The following is a 24,326-nucleotide window of genomic DNA, read 5'->3' as shown; positions in this document are numbered from 1 at the left end:
TACAAAGTATAAATATATCAGAGAAAAGTATTCCAGTGATCTATCATGAAAACTTACAGGACTGGCCACTTCCCTTAATTTCTGTTCTGCTATTTTCAAATTAGACTTATAAGAATCATTTTCTGGGTCAAGATCCAATGCTTTCTGATAACTTGTAATCGCTTCTTCATATTTATTCATGGCAGTAAGGGCCAGCCTGAGGAAAAGAAAAAAAAAAAAAACAGGGTAGAAATATAACATTATTCTTTTTTAAATTTTTATTAATTTTAATTTTAAATTTTTTTTAAATGACAATACATCACCAAGATTTCTCTGGGGAGGGGGATAGGAAAATGGATTACATCTATGACTTCACTGGAATAGGGAACTCCAGGGTTAAGAACTTCCCTTTACCAATGAAGGTTGGCATCTTCTCTACAATTTATAATCTTAGACAAGTTCCTGGAGCATTGAAATAAAGTGACTGCCCAGAGCTAGACAGCTAATTTCTGTTAGAGGAATAACTGAAATCCCCTCTTCCTCAACAGTTCCCCAACCACTGTACCACCTTGCCTCTCATAATATCCAGTCCATGTTAGAATTGAACCCCACAGTAAAATTCACTCTAGGGCTGCAAGAACTTGCAGTCTAGCTCTTGGCCACCAAGGTGTCATATTTGGCAGACATCATCTCATCTGTCTTTTCATTTTTAAGGGAGGTACTCTGAATATTTTGCTTTATAAATATCTAAATTAAGTTCTGCAAACACCACAGCTGATTTTGATCCTTTTAATTACACAGTTCCGGTATGCGAAGCAATTTCCTGGGATAGACATTTTAAGGACTCTGGACTCGCTTCCTTCTTAGCATCAGAGGGGAGGGAACAAATAAAACTCTGTAGGCATGTTTAAAAAAAGGAACTTGAGTCGTGGAACACTCTCTATTCCATCTGCATAAACTGTGTCCCTAAGCACATGCTTATCCCATCTCAGTGCCCAGCTCCACCTAGTCAGAATCCTACTGAAAAACAAGGGCCAACAACAGGCGCTAAGCTGGGCTGTTTGTTGATTTTGTTTTAAAATCAGACTAATTCCATTCTAGCCTGATTGGCCCACCAGAGCCTTTTGTCATTTGGACAAACTTCAGTGCTCACTTAATACGGTTAATTATTCATAGTGCCAGAAGGATTAGCATTAGAAGCAAAAGGCAAAAAGTGAGCCAGTATAAAGAGACCAGAGACCCTAATTCTAATTCTCACACCCACAAACCCACAGGGACTTAGGTCATTTTTTTTCCCTTCCCTCAACTATGTCAAGTCTCCACATCGGTTCAGGGGATAAAATGTTAAGTGACAAATGAAGAATCATGTGTGTAAGAGCAGCAGAGAATGCCAAGTCTGATTTGGCATCCTCTAGAGATATAACATCCCTCTAGAAAACTTACCCCATTCTCCCATAGGCTTTGCTGTACTTGGAATCGATTTCTATTGCTCTCTCACAATCCTTTATTGCGTCCGTGTAGTGACCTAGTTTGCTTTGGGCAGCAGCCCTAAGAGGAAAGAGGAGAGAGAGAACAGAGACAAACAGATAGAAAGGGAGAGGGGGAGAGTGGAGGAGGGAGAGAGGACAGAAAGAAAGGGAAAGAGAGAAGAAAAGGGGAGATGACAGGAGAAGAGGGGAGACAGGCAGAGAGAAAAAAAGAGGGGAGGGAAGAGGAGAAAAGGGGAAGGAGAGAGAAGGAGGAAAGGGGAGGGGGGAGAGAGAAAAGAGAAACAAAAATGTTTATTGCCATCCTTAGAGACATAGAGATTTGGATCTTCAGAATCTCACAGGTAGAGGGAGCTAACATTTTTTTTTTTTAACAGCAAAGCGAAGTTTTTCCTGTCCCAAACTGGCAATAAAATTAGAAATAAAATAATTCTAGGACCTTATGCTGTTAAACAACCACATCAATTGCAAAAACACACACACCAAAGTTAAAAATACTGCAATTTCATTTTTGAGGAAGCTGTGGTGTTTTACCTCAAGGATGTTCAGGATCCCAAAGGTCCTATGAGGACACACACCCTGAGAAGGTGCACAGAGGGCAGCAGAGAGCCGCGTCTGGCTCCTTCGGCAAGGGTCAGCCCTAGGGACCACACGCTTAGCCCACAGGCCGAGACACCTAGCTCACAGTCCATATCCCAGGAGGGATCATGGTATGTGTGAGATGAACAGCCTTAGAACAGGAAGGACGAGCAGGCCCAAAAGTCAGCTCCTAGAAGCTGGAAACGTAATGCTGCCCAAGGAGCAGCGGTCTGAAATGACCACGCTAGGCAGAGAACCAGAGATAAAAGCCCAAAGTAGCAGAATTGGTTTAAAGGCAAAACAAACTGGAGTAATTAGTTAAGCGGATGCTACAAAGTCAGTGCAAGATTCTGCATTTCTGATGCCCTCAAATGATCCTTGAAGCCCTATCCCTTCTGATTTTAAAGGTGCATCAGTGAATTAGCTGACTCCTAAAAATCCAGATTTCTTCCTGATTGCTTTTGTGTACACATGACGAATGGGGAGACAGTAATGAGTGACAGAGCCAGCTAATTCTCACACTTAAAAATGAAACGGGAAATTCTGAGAACGTAGGGTCAACAGAGAACACAAGGAGATGAATGGGGTATAACTGTGCCATGCTTTCACTTCTCACTTCCCTGGCAACTTCCACAAACATACATGGCTCAACCCTGGTTTGCCAATCCAGGATGACAGTAAACCTTAGATCAAGGGTTCTTAACCTGAGACCCATGTACTTCCAGAAACACAGATGGATCTCAGGAAGTTGTGAATTTGGGGGAAATTACATTTCTATTTTCTGCTGTTCAGCTGTTTTTCATTCATTTCTAACTCTTCATGACCTCATTGGGAGTTTTCTTGGCAAAGATACTGGAGCAGTTTGCCATTTCCTTTTCCAGATCATTTTACAAATGAGAAAACTAGGACAAATAGGTCTAAGTGACTTGACCAAGGTCACACAGCTACAGTAGTATCTTAAAACAAATTTGAACTTGGGAAGATGAGTCTTCCTGACTCCAGGCCTGGTACTCTATCCACTGGACCATCTTGCTGCCCTTATTTATTTTTTCCACTAACCTCCCATTGAAATTTAGTATTTCCTTCAGTTACTTTTAAAAATATATATACTAAGGAGTCTATAGGCTTCATCAGATTACTAAAGTGGTCCACAACACACACACACAAAGAAGCTTAAGGACCCCTGTTCTACATAGTCCCTTTGTCCTTCATCCCATAAGTGCAAAAAGTAAGGTAAGGAGGCTGGATCTGAGTACTGGCCACTTAGTGAGTTTTGAATAAATATTTATTATCATTTTAAGGTAAGCTGCTTTCTAGGGTTTTTTTTGTTTGTTTGTTTGTTTGTTTGTTTTTTAAATAGGAATAGGTGCTATATTTTGTCAAAAGCTTTTTCTGCATCTATTGAGAAAATCATTTGATTTCTGTTAGTGTTGTTACTGACGTGGACAATTAAGCTCATAGTTTTCCTAATATTGAACTGCATTTCTGGTATAAATCTCATTTAGTCCTTGCAAATTATTTTCCTTGCAAAATATTAGTGTAATGTCTTTGCTAGCATTTTGTTTTAAAATTTTGAATCAATATTCAATAGAGAAACTGGATTATAATTTTCTTCCTCTGTTTTGGTTCTTCCTGTTTTAGCACCGTATTTGTGTTATAAAAGGAATTTGGTAGGACTTCACCTCTTTTTTTCAAATAGTTTATATAGTATTGGAATTAATTGTTCTTTAAATGTTTGGCAGAATTAGCTTGTGAATTAGCTGGCATTAGGGATTTTTTCTTAGGAAGTTCACTGATGGCTTGTTCAATTTTCTTTCTAAGATTAGGTTATTTAAATATTTTGTTTCTTTTGTTAATCTGATTTATGTTATATATTAAGTACCTTTCCCCCAACTTGCTAAGACCCTGGCCTTGAACCAAAGCCCAATTTAATTAATTTTTGCCAGGGTTCTGAGGTGGAGGTATAAAGAGCCAAATATTTCAAGAAAAGTCTAGACCTCCTCTTAAGCAAATTGAGTTCCTCCAATCTTAAACTTGGTCAGGGTCACAAAACTGAAAACAAAAAAACAAAAACTGAGAAGTGGTGAAGATGAAGAAGCTAGGTATCCCAGACTCTCTATTAATTGGGATTATTACAGCAGAATCATAGGTTTTTGAGATGGAAGTATCCTTAAAAGCCAGTCTAAACCTCTCGTTTTAGAGATAAGGAAAATGATGGTCAATGGTTAAGTAACTTAATAAAAGGTTATTCAGAGAGTAAGAGGCCAGACTTGAACCCAAGTTCTTTAACTCCATATCCAGTGTTCTTATCCTATCACCTTCCAAAGTTTCCCTTGATTCTGACTCCTCAATCATAAAAGTAGCTTTCATCAGAAAACCCATACTACTTCTTAAACATTGGTCTCCTAAATTATTATATGACATATAAAAAACCTCACTGTCACAATGATTGAGGTGAAAAAGAGAATAGACAGAGACATAGACAGAGAAAAAGAGAGATAAAAAGAGAGACAGAGAGAGAGAAACAGAGAGAGAAGAGAAGAAAGAAGAGGAGAGGAGAGAAGAGGAGAGGAGAAAGGAGAGGGAAGAGGGAAGAGGGAAGAGGGAAGGGGGAAAAGGGAAGGGGGAAGTGGGAAGTGAAATCCATGACCTAACATTCTATCAGGGAAATAGTTCCAATAGGCGAGGGCAGTAACCAAGAATGAAGTCATTATATAAAAATTATACAATGCCTCAATATGCCTCATATTGTGCCTCAATAACATAGAATAAAGGCACAAATGGCATGTTTATCAAATTTTCAGCTGACATAAAACTTAAAGGGAGAACTAATCCACTAGATGACAGAATTGGGTTCCCAAAAGATTTCATTAGTCTAAAAATTTGAAGTTAATTTAATAAAGTAAAACAAAGTAAAGTTAAAAAAAAAAAAAAAAAAAGGCCAAAGCACATACTTGTGTTAAAAAAATAATAATAAAATAACCTTTACAAATTTACAACAAAGTTGATTTTATAACTACAAGATGAAAGTATCATGGACAGACAATACTAATGTAAAAAAGATTGAGGGGATTTTAGAAAAATGTAAGTTGTCTAAAGGTTATAAATTGTCTCATTTTTGCCTTTTGCCATCCTCAGTGACTAGATATAACTAGGCCTTATAATTAGTCAAGTAATTAATGATGGTCCTAAGCCATTCCTAATAAGTGCTCATTGAATTGAACCAAAAGTCCTATGAACATAAGCCATAAGTATGACATAACAGCCCAAAAGCTATTTTGCACTGAGAGACACAATATCTTGAACAAGGAAAGTAGAATTTTCCTTGCCCTTTTACCTAGTCATAGGACATCTAATAGTATGTTCAGTTCTGGCTGTCATATTTTAGGAAGGTCATGGACAAAAGGTATTTGAGATCATGCCATAGGAAGGTCACTGTAACAAATAAGGATTTTTAACCAATTAATATGGGGAATGGGCAAGTGGGCTGAGTTGGCACATAACTGTCTTAAAGCGTTTGAAGGACTGACAGTGTTTCTTGTCCTCAGAAGGAAAAAGGGATAGATTTCAGTTGAATATGAAAAGGAAAAACTTTCAAACAATTAGATAGCTCTAATTAACTATATACAACTCTAGTAACAGTAGAATGAATTGTCTTTAGAAGTGAGTGGGGGCTCTGCCAAAAGCTAAATGGCTAATTTTCAGGTACCTTGGAGAAAGGGATCCTTTCAGGTAGAAGTGGGAACAGAAGACTTCAAATTTCCCCTCCAAGTGTGAGATTCTATTAGAGGAAAATGGAAGCAATTTTATTTTGAGTAGGAGGAGATGGGCAATGAAGAATCACCATCATGAAATCAAATCCAGCCTCAGACATTACCCATATGGCCTTGGGCATGTCACTTTACCCTGTTTGCCTCAGTTTCCTCATCTGTCAAATGAAGTAGAAAAAGAAATAGCAAACCACTATAGTATCTTTGCCAAGAAAAACCTAAATGGGATCATGAAGAGATGAGCAATGTGAGAACTTGTACTAAAAACCAACTAAAGTTGGTACATGAATATTATGGAATACTATTATGCTGTAAAAAATGATGAAGGGGATGGTTTCAGAGAAACCTGGGAAGATAGATAGATAGATAGATAGATAGATAGATAGATAGATAGATAGATATAAGCTGATGCAGAGTAAAAAGAATGAAGAAAAAAAATTATACAGTGAAAACTATATAGTTTAAAAACAAACAAACAACATCAACAACTCTGAGAGAACTGGGAACTCTGACTAGCATAATGATCGAGGATTCCAGAGGACCAAGGATATAACATGCTAGTATCTTCCTAATAAAGAGATGAAAAAGTGCAGGAGGAGATATTTTCTTGGCCATGGCTAATGTAGAAATTTGTTTTCCTTTGCTCTACAGCTGTGTAATGAGTTTTGTTTGTTTTTTTATTTTGTTTATTTTTAATGGAGGACTGGGATGAGAAGTAGAGGTGGTAAAAGGTTGAGAAGGCAGATTTTTGCTGACTAAAAAAATAGTAAAAGGAAAAAAAAACAACTGAAGGCATTACTTTTCATTGTTCTCTCTTGGATATTATATGCCCCAGAAAGACATTTATCAGATGGTTTATAGTCCTATGTAATGATGCTGTCCTGGGTGTCTCTTCTTTACAGCAAGGACCACTTCCAAAAGGAATTATCTTTCCACTAAATACCTACTGATATTGTCATTAATGAGAAAGAAGGGGACCTTCCTGAAAGTTCTGCAGAGAAGCACTGAATTTTTATCTATAAAGACTATCTGTAAGTTCATCTTCATGGTTGTGAGCTGTCTGTCCTGAAAACCAGAAAAATACTTTCCTGATTTCCCACATTGTACTTTGGCTTCTGTGACATTTTCAAGCAATCCTTTCCCCCAAATGCACACATGTCATCACCACCATCACAACACTCTCCCTTCCCCCCAGAAAAAAAAAAAAAAGAAGCAACAAACCACAACTGCTTTCCATTAGCAGTTTAAGAAACATTACTCCAGTTTTGTTCCACTTGTTCCCTTCTCTCACTTCACCCACATACATTCTTTTTCTGTTGCCCTGGAAAAGTTTACAACTGCCCACACAATGAACCATCTCCCTTCCTTCTTTCAAATCTTTCTTCATGGATCACTTCCTCCAGGGAGCTATTCTAATCTCCCTAAACATAGTTGAGAAGCAACAAAGCAGATGAAATACCATCCATTCTCACCCCCTAGTTCCACATTTATCAGCCTCCTCTGAATGTACCTGCCCTCTTCTCCCTGTCAAGTGTGACTCATGTACCTCTCAAATTAAGAGGTGAGACCTCTCTTCAGAGATTATGTATAATCCTACTTCCCATATAGCATTTAGCATAAGGTTGCCTGCATAAATACTAGCTTTAGTACAATAGTTCAATCATTTACTAATGTCTGTGACCGTACCCTAAGAAGCTAAGCAAAGGAGTTTTGAGATACCTATCAATATAAAACACTACGTGAAACACAAACCGAGTGAGAGAACAGACTGTGGGTTCAGCCAGCAGGGAGAGGGCTATAAGCAGGGTTGCCAATTTTTAGGAAGGCGGCATTTGCCAAAACCCTTCCGAGAACAGGGAACACATGCTGGGTTAGGGAGGGGTGTAAAGGAGCTGACTAAGTACTGACCAGCAGGTACATGCTGTGGAATTTCCACTCCAGCCTCGGTTGGACTCCCTCCATATTGCAGGTTAGGCAAAATTCCATCCTGCTAGGCTATTTCTATTGTGTCACCCACCCAGGAAAGGGCACAAGAGTGCAGGTTAATGTGCATTTACTGAAGATCAGCTAAGTATGCAGTCTAACCCACAATCAAAAGTGACATCTGTTTGGGAGAAAGTTGTACCCACACAGCCTTTTATTCCAGAGAGTCTTACAAGTGGTAGATTGATGCTATGGTTGGCAGAAATGCTCCCACTGCTCCTATGCACCCCCAGGGGGTGAAGTTAGACTCAAAAGGAAATTCTACTACTCTCCCAAAGAACTTAAGTGCAAAATGGACCTCTTAGGATATATCCATACTAACAGAGAGTAATCACCACAAAAGTTGTCTTCCACTGAAGAAGATAATTAAAGATAGATAGAAAAAGAAACTAATGGACAGATAAGAGATTGAGAGAGAAAAAGAGAGAAAAGCTAGTGTTTCTCTGCTTTAAGTGCTTTGCAGAGTGTTTTACAAATATCTCATTTTATCCTTGGAAAAACCCGAGAGGTAGGAGCCACTGTTATAATCACTTTACAGCTAGGGAAACTGAGGCACAAAGAAGTTCAGTGATTCATCCAGGCTCACACAATTAAGCATCTGTGGCTTGATTTAAATTTATGACTTTCTGACTCCCAGTTCATTGCTCTACCCACGTTAACACAAGCTGCCATAAGTGTAGAACTTCTATTAGTAGCATATTCGCAAACAGGTTCTTAGAAAACTCACAAAAAATTTTCTTTAGTCTCTCTTTCTATGAATAGGTTCTACCTTGATCCACTCCCATTAGTAAAAGTCTAATGATAATAGAGTTGTTATAAGCAAAGAACTTTGTGATCCTTTATTAAAATTCATATTCATGTCCATAAGATAATGTGGACATGTATGTGCTGGTAATATCAATCCTACATATATTACAGAACTTCCTAAATCATACAAAAGTTAGCTGTCCACAAAGGAAAATCCAAGTAGATTAAGAATGCCTATTGTGCGCATCATGATACTTGTAAATGGACGAATCAGAGAGCCTAGCCACTGATACATTTGTTTTAGACACTTCGGATGAATAATAGAGCCCAAAATTAAACAGGAGTGAGTACTGGGTTGTCTTTGAGAAAATACAGAGTTCTAGTGATCTCAAGCTTCTTTGAGTGGCTCACAATCTAATTGGGGGAGACAACAAATATACAAACAAGCTATAGATAGGATCAAGAGGAAATTTTAAAAGAGGTTTGCACAATGCCTACCACTAGAATTGAGAGGGATTGGGAAAGTGCTTCCTGTAGAGTATGAAATTTTAGCTGGGACTTGAAGTCAAGAAAGCCAAGAGGTAGGGATGAGAAGGGAAAAAATCTAGTCATGGGAGATAGTCACTAAAAATGCTAGCATTTATAAAGTGCTTTAAGATTTTCAAAGCATTTTACAAATATATTATTTGATCCTCATAATAACCTTGAGAGATAGGTGTTATTATAATTCCCATCTAACAGATGAAAAAACTGAGATGGAAAGAGATTAAATGACTTGCTCAAGTACATACAATTCATAAGTGTCTGAAGCTGGATTTAAACTTGAGTTTTCCTCACTTCAGGTCCAATGCTACATCCCCTATGCTATCAGTGGTTACAAGTTAATATTGGCATATGATGCAATGATATGACTAATTTCCCAACATAGCTTCTTTCCTCCTGCTTATAATGCTGGGGGTGGTATCCAATTGCCCCCCCCCCAGTTTCCATAAAGACAATCTTTATGATTGTCTAGACACATAAAAAATCTGAGACCAGACCTCTCAAAATTGGTGGATGTCTAAGACCTTGGAAGTCATCATATTTTGATGAGCTACTTTCCAAGTTGGAGTAGAATAAATGAAGGAAAAGAAAAAGCATTTACTAAGCACAAAATAAGATAATATCATAAACATTTATAACACAACAAACATTTTTTATTAATTTTATAATTATAAAATTTTTTGACAGTATATATGCATGAGTAATTTTTTTTATAACATTATCCCTTGTATTCACTTTTCCAAATTTTCCCCTCCCTCCCTCTACTCCCTCCCCTAGATGACAGGCAATCCCATACATTTTACATGTCACAACAAACATTTATTAAGTGCCTATCTTATGCTAGGCACTCTGCCTGTTTTCACCTTTACTACCATCATGCCCCATCTCTTCCCATCTCATCACCAGAAAACTTTTGACTTTCAGTCATACCTCATCAGTACCTTCAGTTGCTTTTATCCTTCTGTTTAAACAACTAGAGGGTATAGAGAACTTCCAAAGGAGACCCAGAAATTCAGCTCATTTCCCACCAGCTGCTCTGCTGGTTTTTCATTCCACCATTATATATTCAGATTCATTTTATATGTTATCTTCCTTCATACTCACTAGATTGTAAGCTTCTTGAGAACAAGGGCTGGCTTTCTTTCCCTTATTTGTATAATCAAAGCTTAGCATAGTGTCTAGAACACAGTAAGTACTACATAGATATTAGCTGGTAGTAGTAGAGGTAGTGGAGGGGTAGTAAAAGTAGGAGTAGTAGTATGTTTATTGTATTTTAAATGTTTGTTGTATTATCTCATTTAGAGATGAAGACAAGGAGAGAGAGACTGTATTGGGAAGCTAAGTAGCACCATTTTCTTCTTGTTTTAGGGCAAAGTAAACTAACTTTTATAAGTGTACATTAACTTGCAAATATATTTTGTACCAACATCAAACTTGAATGGAGAGTGCTGCTGTTAGGGTCAGCAAGTTTGCAAAGCACTTACATATAATCTTATTTACTCCTCACAGCAACCTTGAGAGATAGGTGCTCATAGTTTTCTCCTCATACTGCAGACTGAAACTAATGCTAAGAAGTGACTTGAGTCACCCAGGATCACACAGCTCCTAAATGACAGGCAGGATTTCAATTCCAGTCTTATGGCCAAGTTCAGAACTCTATCCACTATGCCAACAAGCCACCGAATAAAGAATGGTATAAAAAACAAGTAATGTAAAGGATACTAAAAAAAGAAATATATTACAGGAAAAATAGATTCACTGATTATTATTATTATCAAGAATGAAGGATAGGCAGCCTTCTGCTCTATCGGTATTCAGGCAATGTCAAAGAGGAGATTCTCAGCACGCTCTGTGGAGCCCCCGTGACAGATTTATAGTAGGGACAGAACAAAAAGTCAGACTGGGTGGCAAGCATAGAAGGGCTGCAATTTGAATCATTTACAGGGATTATCCACATTGATGAAAACATTACTCTGTTTCAATGGTGTCAAATTCAAATAGGAACAGATTCCTGTGGGCCACCTATTGACTTAGGAATCCACAAATTAATATCATTATCCATCATCATCATCTAGCTATTTATATATTGCCTACCATGTGCCAAATACTGTGCTAAATGCTTTATGATTATTATCTTATTTGATCCTCACAACAACTCTAGGAGGTAGGTGATTTATTACCCTCATTTTACAGATGAGGAAATGAGGAAAACATATGTTAAGTCCAAGGTCACACAACTAGTAAAATGTGAGGTGAAATTTTAACTTAGGTCTTCTGACAGCAGCCCTCACACTCTGCACATTGTACCACTTAGTGGCCCCTATGTTGCACTGCCTTTTATTTATTTTGTTAAATATTTCCCAATTAAATTTTAATCTTGTTCTGGCTATCAAGTTTAGAGTACTGGGGTTAGATTACTGGAGTATTTATATTAGCAATTGGAAAAATTTCATCCTTCTACCTCTCCCTTCCCCCTTCTTCCATTTTACATATATATATATATATATATATATATATATATATATATATATATATATATATATATATATATATATATATATATATATATATATATATATATATATATATATATATATATATACACACATATATATATATACATATGTGTGTGTATGTGTGTATACATATATATACATATATATATATATATATGTATACACACACACACATATGTATTATAATGAAAAGAACATTGCAATCAGAGGACTCAGGTTAGAATCGCATCTTTGCTGTTAGGTGTGTGATCATGTGGTAACTTACTCTACTTATTTTACCAGTCTGTTTTGTCATCTATAAAGTAGAAATAAGAATATCTGTGGCATCTCCCTTAGGATTGTTTTGACTTCTCAAGGAAAAAAATGAATGTAAAGTGTTTTGCAAACTTTAGAATGTTATATCAATATGTTACAAATAAACAGTTGAGTTGATAAATGTTCATATGTTTATTTCAATTATGTCTGACTCTTTGTGAGCCCTTTTGAGGTTTCCTTGGCAAAGACAATAAAGTGGTTTGATGTTTCCTTCTCCAGTTCACTTTACAGATGAGGAAACTTGAGGCAAGTGGGGCTAAGTGACTTGCCCAGGATCACACAGCTAGTAAATGTCAGAGCTAGATTTGAATTCAGAAAGATGAATCCACTGTATTATCTAGATTCCCCAATTCCCAAATTCTTAGTGAATAAAATCAGTTACTCCTTGAGATGGAGGACAAATTACTTGACATTCTAACAGATGTTCAATAAGTATTTTCATTAGCTTCTTTTCTAAATCAACAGAATAGCTTCACAAATGAAACCCACGTCCTTTAAACACCTCCATGGAACCCTGAAATGTGTTACCTGTGACATTCCCCATCCTGGAGATTTTTAACAGAGAGGTTTCAACATGAAATGATTTAGACATTCTGCCTGAAGACGCAAGGTGGCAGATTTGGATGACCTTATGATAACAGGAACAGTATCACAGTGAGAAAGAATGTCTCATATCCCTGCTTCCCCCTCCGGGAGACCAACACAAGCTGGTCATAGAAGCCTATGTTCTAAAACAGAGAGGAATCTTGGAGATCAGGATCAGGACAAAATAAAAGGGTTGGGATAAGGGCAGGTCTTGGTCTGAAGAGCACCAATCCAAGCATCCACAGACCAAAGGCCAGGCTAAGCTGGGTTTTTTGCACTGATGAAATGCAAAGGGCAAGGATAAACAGGAAACCGGATATTTTAGCAGAGGATGTCAGGGCTGATTCCTGAGGAAGAATGCAAGGAATCAACAGTATTGTCTGGCTCCATTAAATAAAATGCCCATGGCTCCCAAGAGCATCTCCCAGCCAAGAGCCAAGGCTTCTAGAGGCCCTCCATACATGTTGCTGTCTTCCTTATTAGGCTGTGAGCTCTTTGAGAGCAACAGACCCTATTTTATCTTTGCAAATCTAGCACTAAGCACAATACCTGGCAGCTGACCTCATTAAGTATCTACCATGTGCTAAGTGCAGATACAGAGACAGTCCTGGTTCTCAAGGAGGTCACAGTTTGTTTAATAGGGGAGATAATACGCATACACACACATACATTTACCCAGAGCAAGTTATATACAGAAGACATGAGAAATAATCAACAGAGAAAAGACACTAGATTATGAGTAGTCGGGAAAGGCTTTCTATAGAAGATAGGATTTTACTTGGGACAAAAAGGAAGCCAGAGAAATCAGCAGGTAGAAATGAAGAAGAAGGGCAGATAAAGGAGAAATGAGGGGAACAGCAAGAGAAAAGACCTGTAGCTGAAAGGTGAGTGTCTTGTTCATGGACCATCCAGGAGGCCATTGTCATTGAATGGAACAAAACATAGTGGGGAGAGGAAAGTAGGAGGGGTTGGGTCATAGAGGACTTTGAACACTAAACAGAGGGGTCTGTATTTGATTCTGAAGGCTGTGCAAAATGACTAGAGTTTACTGAGGGGGAACATACTTAGCCTTAAGAAAATCATCTGGCTCTGTGGGGGGAGGGGGAGGGAAAAGGAGGGAAAATTGGAACACAAGGTTTTGCAAGAGTTAATGTTGAAAAATTATCCATGCATATGTTTTGAAAATAAAAAGGTTGTATTAAAAAAATAAAAAATAAATTTAAAAAAAGAAAATCATCTTGGTGGCTGAATGGAGGAGGAATTGGAAAAGGGGAGAGATGAGGCAGACAGACACCCCCCCTCCCCCCCCCCACAACAGGGCTATTACAACAGTTTAGCCATGCAGTTTGTAATCAAAGTTTCAGCACTTAAAAAATAAATTTTATTATACAATTACAGTATTTTGGCAATTAGAAAAGACTTAAGAGGCTATCAAGTCCATCCCATAACACAAGAATCTCCGCTATAACATACTTGAGAAGTGACCAAGATCTTTGTTAGAAAACCTGTAGTTGTCTTTCAAAATCACATCACCATCTTAGGGTCGATGTACCATGTGTCCAACTGTAGCTGATTAGACCAATATGAATTCAGAAGGTTCTACCACAGTTCGGGCATGAATAGTCTACGAACATTTGGAATGGGAATATCTCTAAATTTGTGCACCTCACACTTCTACTGTTTTGCTGGAAGATTGATACAGAAAGGGGACACAGTCCACCCCACACTGTGAAGGCTGGGTATTCCAGCTCTAATTCTTAGGAAATTTTTCCTATATATAGCCCAAATTTAATTCTACGCCTCTTCCACTCTCTGCTCCTGGCTCTACCTTCTGGGAACGAGTTTCCCTTTCACTTAAAAGCTTTTCAAATATTCAAAAGTAGCTATCATGTCTCCCTTGTATCTTTCTTCCTCCAGATTAAATAAAGCCAATTCTTCTAATCATTTCTCTTTTGACATGCATTCAAAGCCCAGCCTCACCTAAGTTACCCCTTTCCAGGACACTTTCTAGCTTATCTATGGCCTTTACATGCTGCAGTACCTAGGACTCAGCACTGTGCTCCAGGTGACCTCTGATGAGAGCAGTCAGTGGTCACTGTCACCTCACTAATCCCTGGAAGCTGTGAATGCCTCAGTGTTTTCAGAAGTAACTGATGTGGCAGGAGATAGAGTCCTGGCGATGGAATCAGGAATATCTGCCATCAAATCTGACGTTACTAGCTGTGCTAACTTAGTCATTTAACTTGTGTTTGCTCTTCAGTAGAGGTAGTTAGAACACCTACTTTGAGGGTTGTTGTAAGCTTTAAATGAGATATTTGTAAATTGGATTTATCACAGTGCCTAGTGCACAATAGGTACTATGTAAATGTTTATTCTTCTCCTTCCCTTTTTATATCATTGTTATTTCCCCCCCTCTGTGAACCTCCCTTGTAATACACATACAAAAATAGTTAAGCAAAACACTGCATTTGACAATATATGCAATATTCCATCTCTCCAAAGATGACTCTTACCCAGACTATTTGGTGATATAATGAGGTTGAAACCTTCTCCAAGAACTGAAGAAGATTGGAGGTTAAAGCTTTTTTTCACTTTATTTTCCTTGCTTTTTTTTTTTAAACATGGCTAATATGGACATATGTTTTGTATGACTTCACATGTATAATAGGTATCACATTGCTTACTCTAGGAAAAGGAAGAAAATTTGGAACTCAAAATTTAAAAAAAAAAAAAAAAAAGAATAGTTTTTAAAAGATAGAAAGAAAACTTCTCTGGGGAAAGGGTTATTTTTTCATCACTTCTCTGGGATCAAGCATAACATTACAGCAACATAGATTTTAGTTGTTTTTATTCTACATATTGTTCTGTTGTAGTTACCACAATGTATTGTTTTCCTCATTCTATAAACTTTACTTTGCAGCAGTTCATTTAAGTCTCTTACTTTTTAAAACCCTATAAAGCCTGGCCCTAATCTATCTTTCTCAAATCACTGTCGCCCTTCCTCCTTCAATCTATGATCCAGCCAAGTTAGTTTTCTCTCTGTTCCTCAGGTACAAAATTCTATTGCCCCACTCCCACCCATCTATGATACACCATCATCCATTTCTCTACCTACTTTACAATGGGGGTTCCATAGGCCCTGCCTCTTCACCTCTGCTTCAGAGTCTCAACCTTTAATAAGCAGCTCAAGCACTGTCTTCTGCATGAAGCCTTTTCTGTTTTCCCTAACTACTAATGACTTCCCTCTCAAACTGTCTTTATTTAACTTTGAAAATGTAATAGCTAGTGTTTGTACGGAACATTCATATTCCCAAAACACTTTACTCAATATCTTATTCGATCCTCACAACAAAAAGCAATCTACTTCTATTGATGGAGTCCCAGGAGCAAATACCATCTTGCCCTGTGGGTCTAAGCTAAATCTGATTCTTCGTATTCCACTTGATATAAATACCAATTGACTCCAGGTTTCAAGGGATAGTTTCTAGTGATTTCCCTTTCTTAGTGAAGCATTCAGGAGCCACTGATGAAACTGGTTCAGAAACTAAATGTGGGATCTGTGTCCAATCCAAATGAACCTCTACTAGGCAGGAAAGAAAGCACTATTGTCTCATATATATCTTAGGCAGGTCTGACAACCTCCTAGAGGTGGCTATAAAACAGATGAATGATTCTATCTGACTTCTGTAAATAAGGAGGAAGAAAGAAAATTTAAAAAATATATATTGATACCAAATGCTGTGAATGGCATTTACTGAAAAATGTCAAAACTGTCTAAAATCCCATGTGTTAGATTTTTGTCTTGTGATTTAAAAATTTTAATCAGAAACTGGATGTTTGTTGCACATCATGAGATAAGCACTTTGTACACTACAGGCATTTAAGGATTAAAAAACAGCCTTTTTCAAAATGAACATTCGGTGTTGCCATGCTTCTGCTTTTACTAATGACATTCATATGAATCCCATCTGCCATGGTGTTAGTGAGCAAGGAAATCCCTGATTTTCTATCACTTGGGCTTTTATCTATTTCTAAAATTCCTTGTTGTTACATTTTAATTTTTCAATCCTTAGCTTCCATCAATCTTTATTAAATCCTAACACTCTCTATAAGCAAAATCAAATGAATCAAAAAAGTATTTATTAAAGATACCATGATGGCCAGGACTATATTCAACACTGAGAAACCAAAACAAAAATATTTCCTGCCCACAGGAAGTTTACCATCTATTGGGGAAGCAATATTAATAAGATATGTATACATATATGGTACAGCTTTACTGGAATTAAAGGTAGGCATTTATAATTCTTTAACATACTTTCACTAACTGACCTCTAACTTAGTTACTCTATGCATGAGATCATATATAAAATAAGAACAATCTACTTTCAATCACCAACAGAACGAGGATAAGCCTTGTCAAGGGTATTAGAGGTCCAGTTTTACCACTGCAGACATTTCTTTCAAGATGAAGAAAGAAGCTATAGGTCCATCTGTCACCATATTCAGCCTCAAATGGCTCTTACTCTTTCCTCCCTCAGGGCAAAACTGTCCCCTCCTTCTGAAGCTATCATGCATACCAATCTCATAGACAAAAATGGAGAGAAGTCTTATTGTACAATGACAAGGAAAGGGTGAAAGCAAGAGTGGTTCATTCCCATACTAATGGTGGAGATGACAGGATTAATGAGCTAATTTCATTTTGGTGCTTTCAATTTATTCAAGTTGCTACATGAGTACAACAAACTATTATTGATTCAATCTTGAATGGATCTAATGATGGTTAAAAAGTCCCGGATCTTTAATTATGCTCGCTTACAACAAAAAAAAAAAAAAAAAAAAAAAAAAAAAAATCTATTGAATAACAACACGATTCTCAGAGATGAATAATACATGCCAGGACACAGTACAAAGCAGATGCTATATTCCAAATGGCTCACTGTCACAAGAAGAGTTACTTCTCTACAAAAATAACAATGTAGGATTTTCAAACATGCTGACCTGCTTTCTAGGCTCATTTATCAGATTGTGGAGTTAAAAATAATGAATGAGTCAGAGGCAGCTAGGTAGTGCAATAGCTAGAGCACAGGCCCTGGAATCAGGAGGACTGCGTTCAAATTCTACCTCAGATATATATTAGCATTGGCTAATATATAGCCAATATTATACTGGCAATATATTGGGCAAGTCATTTAACCTCTGTCTGCCTCAGTTTCCTCAACTATAAAATGAGGATGATAATAACACTTAACTGTCAGAGTTGTTAAAAGTGTCAAATGAAAAACTGTTAGTAAAGGGATTAACACAACAAATGGCACATGGTAGGTAACAAATGTGTGTTCTAGGGCATTTCGGTAACACTACGATTAGATCCCTGGTCCTGGAGTTAGGAGGACCTAAGTTCAAATCCAAGATGCCAATTGCTTCCTTCTAAATGAATAAGTAAATAAATACTTATTTCCTTCTTTCCAATCCAGAGGAAAATGAGCTTGAAGACAAAGAATTCAGTGATTCACAAACTAAGTGAGATCTGGAAGGATCCTCAGATGTCATCTAAATCAGTGATGATAAATGCTCAAAAAGAAACAGAGGCTACTAATCCATACAAAAAGATTCACAGAATAGAGCTACCTAATAATTTAATTTTAAAATGTAATATTATCTATTTTATTTTTATTTATTTTATTAAGTATTTCTCAATTACATTTTAATCTGGTTAAGCAGCACTCAGGAGTATTATGAGTCACATGAGTCCTACTTTGTGATCCCTTTTTGCCCAAGAAATTTTTACATGAATGAATATCTAATAGGTATGTAAAATAGACATACAAAATCAAACATTTACTAATAATGAATCATAATTTCACAACCTCATATTCAGTTATGTTTCATAACCCACAGTCTAAGAAGTTTTATTCTATATCAACTTTCCTATTTTAGAAATGAGGAATCTGAAATCTAGAGAAATTAAACAATTTGTCTAAAGTGATAGTTGGGATTTGAACTCAAGTCTTTTGGACTCCAAACCCAGTGCTTTTGCTACTGCAGCATGTGCCTCCTAATTATGGCTCCCAAATGCTCTATACACATCAACTGTTTTCATAGCAAAATATTTTCCTTGTGTTTGTCTGCTAACCTTTTCTGGCAGTTCATTCCACCTGTTATCATAAATTTGATTTCAAAATTTTAAAATGAGCTTTCCAAATATGATACTATATAAAATCAAATCATTTTTAAAAAATTAATTAGGTGGAGCATTGGATAGAGTGAATAGAGTCCGACCAAAATCAGAAACACTCATCTTCCGAGTTAAAATCTGGCTTGAGACATTTATTAGCTTTTTGATCTTGGTTATGTCACTTAACTTTGCTTGCCTCAGTTTCCTCATCTGTAAAAATGAACTGGAGAAGGCAATGGCAAAACACTCTAGTATTATCTTTATAGAAAACCCCAAATGGGATCATGAAGAATCCAAGACAACTAAAAAACAACTAGACAACAATTATTTGAAAAATAATAGAGCAAAAATATTCAAAATCAGATTTCATTTGCATCTTATAACACCCAGGAATCTCACTTCTTTATCCTACATTTCTTGTTTTTGTCTATAAACATAAAATTATAGTATATAAATATAAAATTAATTTGATATTTAGTTCTCGTGGTAGCAGTTATACTAAAGTCTTTAAGTACCTGACATTTAAAAAATCACAAAGCAAGTAAAAAGTTCTGTAAAATTTTTCATATAGCAAATTTCTTACCCCATAACTACCTAGAGATATTCTACTCTTCTATTCCACCAAAAAAATGCACAAGTTCTATTTTAAGGAGGTCAATTCTATGGTCATTTAAAAATAACAGCCATGAAATTCTTCACATTTAATGAATAAGTGGTAAATATTTGCTATGGACACTGCTTTAGATACGAAAGCTCTCTGAAATTCTTTCATGTACTTATCAACATGAGAAATAGAAAACAATAGAAAACCTCTAAAAAAGACTAAGACTGAAAATCATCAAACCAATATAGTGTAATTGCCATTATAAACCTGTATATAGGTAGATTAAAACCCTTTTTAACTGGAAGACAAAGGCAATGAGATGGAACTATGGGTTAACCTTTTAGTTTCTGTGTTGTAGTATAACTTTCTAAAATGTAGTTCACATTTGGCATAAAAAGTCAGAATAGCCAATCTCATATCAATGACTGAGGGCTCTGCAGTAGGTTCTCAGTGTTATCTTTCTGAAAATCACTTCTTTATAAAACTGTAAGTACAGGCAGGGGATGCTGGGCTAAATGTGTTCTGATGGGATGAATGAAAAAGCTGCTTTGGAGACTAAATCCTTGATGAGAATGATTACATACATTACAATTGCTCAAAAAAATCAAAGTTACAAAGGAGGAAGAAACAAGAAAAAGTGAAGCTAATTAAAGATCACAGTTAATTTGGGTTTTACTACTCACAGATTTTTGCCCCATGATAAATTCTCATTTCTTTCCATAGATCCACAAGCCTTAAGGCTCTTATTACCTTATAAAGGAATATGCTTATTAGGGGGATGATATAGTCATGATAAAAAAGGCAAGAATGGGAACAAACACATATGAGGGAAAAAAAATTAAAATCTAAGGAGTGTAAAGGTCAATGTCAATCACTTGATCTACAAAGGATTTTTGTTGTTGCTATTCAGTCAAGTTCAATTCTTCATGATTCTATGGATCATAATATACCTGAATCTTCTATCCTCCTCCCTAGTCTAACCAGGTTCATATTCACTGTTTCCATTACACTATCTATCCATCTCCCACTCTGCTCAGTAAATACTTGTGGCCAAAGTATTTAAATTTCAATTCAGTATTTGACCTTCCAATTAATAGTCTGATTTAATTTCTTTAATTATTGACTGATTTGATCTTCTTATGGTCCAGGAGAGTCTCAAAAGTCTTCATTAGCACCACAGTTCAAAAGTGTCAATTCTGCAAAGATCAGCTTTCTCACACCCATAGTGGAATAAACATAGCTTTGACTATACAGACCTTTGTAAAGAAGATGATAACTATGCTTTTTTGGTATGCTGTCCAGATTTTTCCATAACTTCTCTTCCAAGGAACTAAGTGTCTTTTCATTTCATGACTGCATTCACTATCTGTGGATTGATACACCACTCCTTTCTCTCTTCCTTTCTCTCTCTCTCTCTCTCTCTCTCTCTCTCTCTCTCTCTCTCTCTCTCTCTCTCTCTCTCTCGATCAGGCTTGTGGTTTTTGTATTCTGAGCTCAGGTAAAATAGATACTCAATCTCAAAAACAAAGTGAAACCAAGAACAGAGAGGAATGCCAGCTTTGTCCTGATGTTTCCTTGGGCAAAATGTAGCTTTTGGTAGAACAGTAATTCTATCTGTACTTGGGCATTGAGACATTTAATAATGACATATGTTAAAAGCTTGATGCTTTCTGTCTTAGATTTTTAAAAAGTTGGAATAAAGCTCTTGGTATTCTGAATCTCAGAAACCAGTACCAACTATATTTAAATATCAAATAAAGCCCTCTTTATTGCTGTTATGAAAATGCAAACTTCCATGTGGACTTTGAATTCTTTGGTTTCCATTTTCATGTCCATTTCTCTTATAATAAACTTAGTTTTCACATAAGTTTTGTAAAGTTGTGATTGCCTGTTGACATTATTCTGATTTTCTGAAACTGCCATCAAATAATTCATTTAACCTAATTTAAGACTTATCAAAATACTATTTCAAAAAGTGATATTTCCTTTACCAACTTTTATCTTAAAATCACCTATTTTTTAAAAAGCAAGATAGTCTTGTATTAATGCATGATCTCCATGTGACATAGCAATCACTGACAGATCAACTGCAAAACTTAGTCCTGTCAATCATGAGCTTATGGCCATCTTACCTGACAAAACCCTCTAGCATTCTTATCCCCAATCTCTCAGAGCTAGCCAATATTTCAAGCAAAAGATTAAGAGAAGGGCCATACCTCACCTCCAAAATATACAGAGAACTGACTTTAATTTATAAGAAATCAAGCCATTCTCCAATTGATAAATGGTCAAAGGATATGAACAGACAATTTTCAGATGATTAAATTGAAACTATTTCCACTCATATGAAAGAGTGTTCCAAATCACTATTGATCAGAGAAATGCAAATTAAGACAACTCTGAGATATCATTACACACCTGTCAGATTGGCTAAGATGACAGGAACAAATAATGATGAATGTTGGAGGGGATGTGGGAAAACTGGGACACTGATGCATTGTTGGTGGAGTTGTGAAAGAATCCAACCATTCTGGAGAGCAATCTGGAATTATGCCCAAAAAGTTATCAAAATGTGCATACCCTTTGACCCAGCAGTGCTACTACTGGGCTTATATCCCAAGGAAATACTAAAGAAGGGAAAGGGACCTGTATGTGCCAAAATGTTTGTGGCAGCCCTTTTCATAGTGGCTAGAAACTGGAAAATGAATGGATGTCCATCAATTGGAGAATGGTTGGGTAAATTGTGGTGTATGAATGTTATGGAATATTATTGTTCTGTAAGAAATGACCAACAGGAGGAATACAGAGAGTCTTGGAGAGACTTACATCAACTGATGGTGAGTGAAATGAGCAGAACTAGGGGATTATTATACACTTCAACAATGATACTGTATGAGGATGTATTCTGATGGAAATGGATATCTTCAACATAGAGAAGAGCTAATCCAATTCCAATTGATCAATGATGGACAGAATCAGCTACATCCAGAAAAGGAACACTGGGAAATGAGTATAAACTGTGAGCACTGTTTTGTTTTGTTTTGTTTTTCTTCCCAGATTATTTAAAGCTTCCGAATACAATCCTTCCTTTGCAACAACAACAACAACAACAAAATTCAGTTCTGTACATATATATTGTACCTAGGATATACTATAAGATATTTAGTATGTATGGGAATGCCTGACATCTAGGGGAGGGGTGGAGGGAAGGAGGGGAAAAATTTGGAACAGAAGGGAGTACAAGGGATAATGTTGTAAAAAAAAATTACATATGCATATGTACTGTCAAAGAAAATGTTATAATTATAAAAATTAATTTTAAAAAATTTTTTAAAAAGAGAAGGGCCATAACAACAACTTCATGTCAAACATAGCACTATATGATTCATTTTGAAATGTGAGAAAGGCTAAAAGAGAGTTACAGTAACAGCAATGGCTTCCAAACAAAATTCTCCTCATACCTTGAAAGCTGTCGTGGCAGAGCCTCTCCTGACATTGTATATAAGGCTCTAAATGATTAATCAAAATTTTCTTACCACAAAAAAAGAAACCCTGATGCAACACATTTAAAAGGTGTTCTAAATAATTAGAAAGGATATAATGGGTTTGCTCATTAATATAATCCCATTGCCTCTCAAAAAAGCTTCCTGACAATATGCAATTTGATAAACTGAATCTAACTGAAATCTGGTTGGGTTTTTTTCCCTATAGGCAGAATAAGGAATCCTTGAAGTCATTCCATTAGAATCCTCAAAGAAGTCCAAAAGGAGGAAAGTGTAGGAAAGGGATTTGTAATGGAAACAGCATGAAATTTGGAAACAAGAAAGTTAGGTTCAAAAATCTGGGCTCACTCTCTTACTACCTGTGTGAACTCTGTCAAGTCACTTAGTTTCTTTTATCCTCTTTCTCTTGATAGTAAAAAGGAGAGGGTTGAATTTGATGATCTCTAAGGTCTCTCCCAACTCTCAATCTATGATCTTATGACCTCTACCAGCTCAATGTCTCTATCATGTTTCTAGAGCATATAATTAGGACTGGCAGGCTCACAGAAGGAGCCTGAGAATAATGCATTTCCAACTCCTTTTTTCCTTTTGGGAAAAAAAAAAAACCTTCAGTATGAGTACAATAAGTAAATCTACCCCTTTTTCCATTGAGACAGTCTGTAAGCTCACCAACCAACTTGCTTGGGGAAGAGCTGCTTGTGGAACTCAACTATACCTAAGCACCAAGCATAGATAGAAGAGTAAGCATCAAAGGCTAAGAAGGGAACAGGAGGCTATATTTGTAGCTCCTCTGTGGGAAGCCAAACATCCCGACATCTGAATTGAATAACAATGTGATCAGCTGTCTGCATGCACCGTTCTGCTTATCAGGGCAGAACTAATGAAATTTCAGCATAATAATGCATTCAGTGTTATCGTATCTTGGTGAGCACTTCTAATAGCTTTGGCTTGTTAGATGGAATGCACAAAAATGGTTTCCAAGTGTTCCATGTTTATAGCAAATAGGGCAGAAAAAACACTCAAGTGGTGCCTAAAATCCTTGTCAATTAATTTCTCAACTAAATATGAAGTACATCAGGGATTTAGTGAACACCCTTAACAAACTATATGTCCTGGCCACTAAACAAGTAAGTCTTTCAATTGGTTTTCAAGAAAGATATAGGCATCTTTGACTGAACGGCATCAAACATGAATGATGTAGACAACTGTAGGATTCCCCTCAAATAAGCATTAATCAAACAGCTCCAATTCCTGAATAATACACCACAATAATTGACGGTAAAAGGTAGGGCTGATCCAAAAATACAAAGTCCCCAGTTATCTCCTATGTGGATGTATGCCAGACACAAAGGCTTAAGGGGTAAAGAAGACTGTGACTAAATATGCCTGTGTCTTTGGGAGATCAATTACCTGAATTTGTGATATGTTAAACTAAGACTTCTTAGCCAAAACTCTAAGGAATTTGTCTACAGGGAGGGAGGGAAGGAGGAGGGAAGGAGGGAGGGAGGGAGGGAGGGAGGGAGGAAAGAGGGAAAGG

General features: G+C 36.7%; 1 protein-coding gene across 4 annotated transcripts in view; it reads right to left on the bottom strand.

Moving 5' to 3' along the window:
* Positions 1–24,326, bottom strand: part of SGTB (small glutamine rich tetratricopeptide repeat co-chaperone beta) — a 73,656-nt gene that overhangs the window by 5,606 nt on the left and 43,724 nt on the right. For all 4 annotated transcript variants that reach the window (XM_074282398.1, XM_074282401.1, XM_074282400.1 and 1 more), the window contains 2 exons: positions 1,423–1,527; positions 58–196 (listed from right to left, as the gene is read on the bottom strand). In XM_074282398.1, coding sequence (XP_074138499.1) covers positions 58–196; positions 1,423–1,527 — 244 coding nt within the window. The remainder of the gene's footprint in view (positions 1–57; positions 197–1,422; positions 1,528–24,326) is intronic.

This window comes from Sminthopsis crassicaudata, chromosome 1, assembly GCF_048593235.1.
Source record: "Sminthopsis crassicaudata isolate SCR6 chromosome 1, ASM4859323v1, whole genome shotgun sequence".
Taxonomy (NCBI): domain Eukaryota; kingdom Metazoa; phylum Chordata; class Mammalia; order Dasyuromorphia; family Dasyuridae; genus Sminthopsis; species Sminthopsis crassicaudata.
This window is presented reverse-complemented; position numbering and strand designations above follow the sequence as displayed.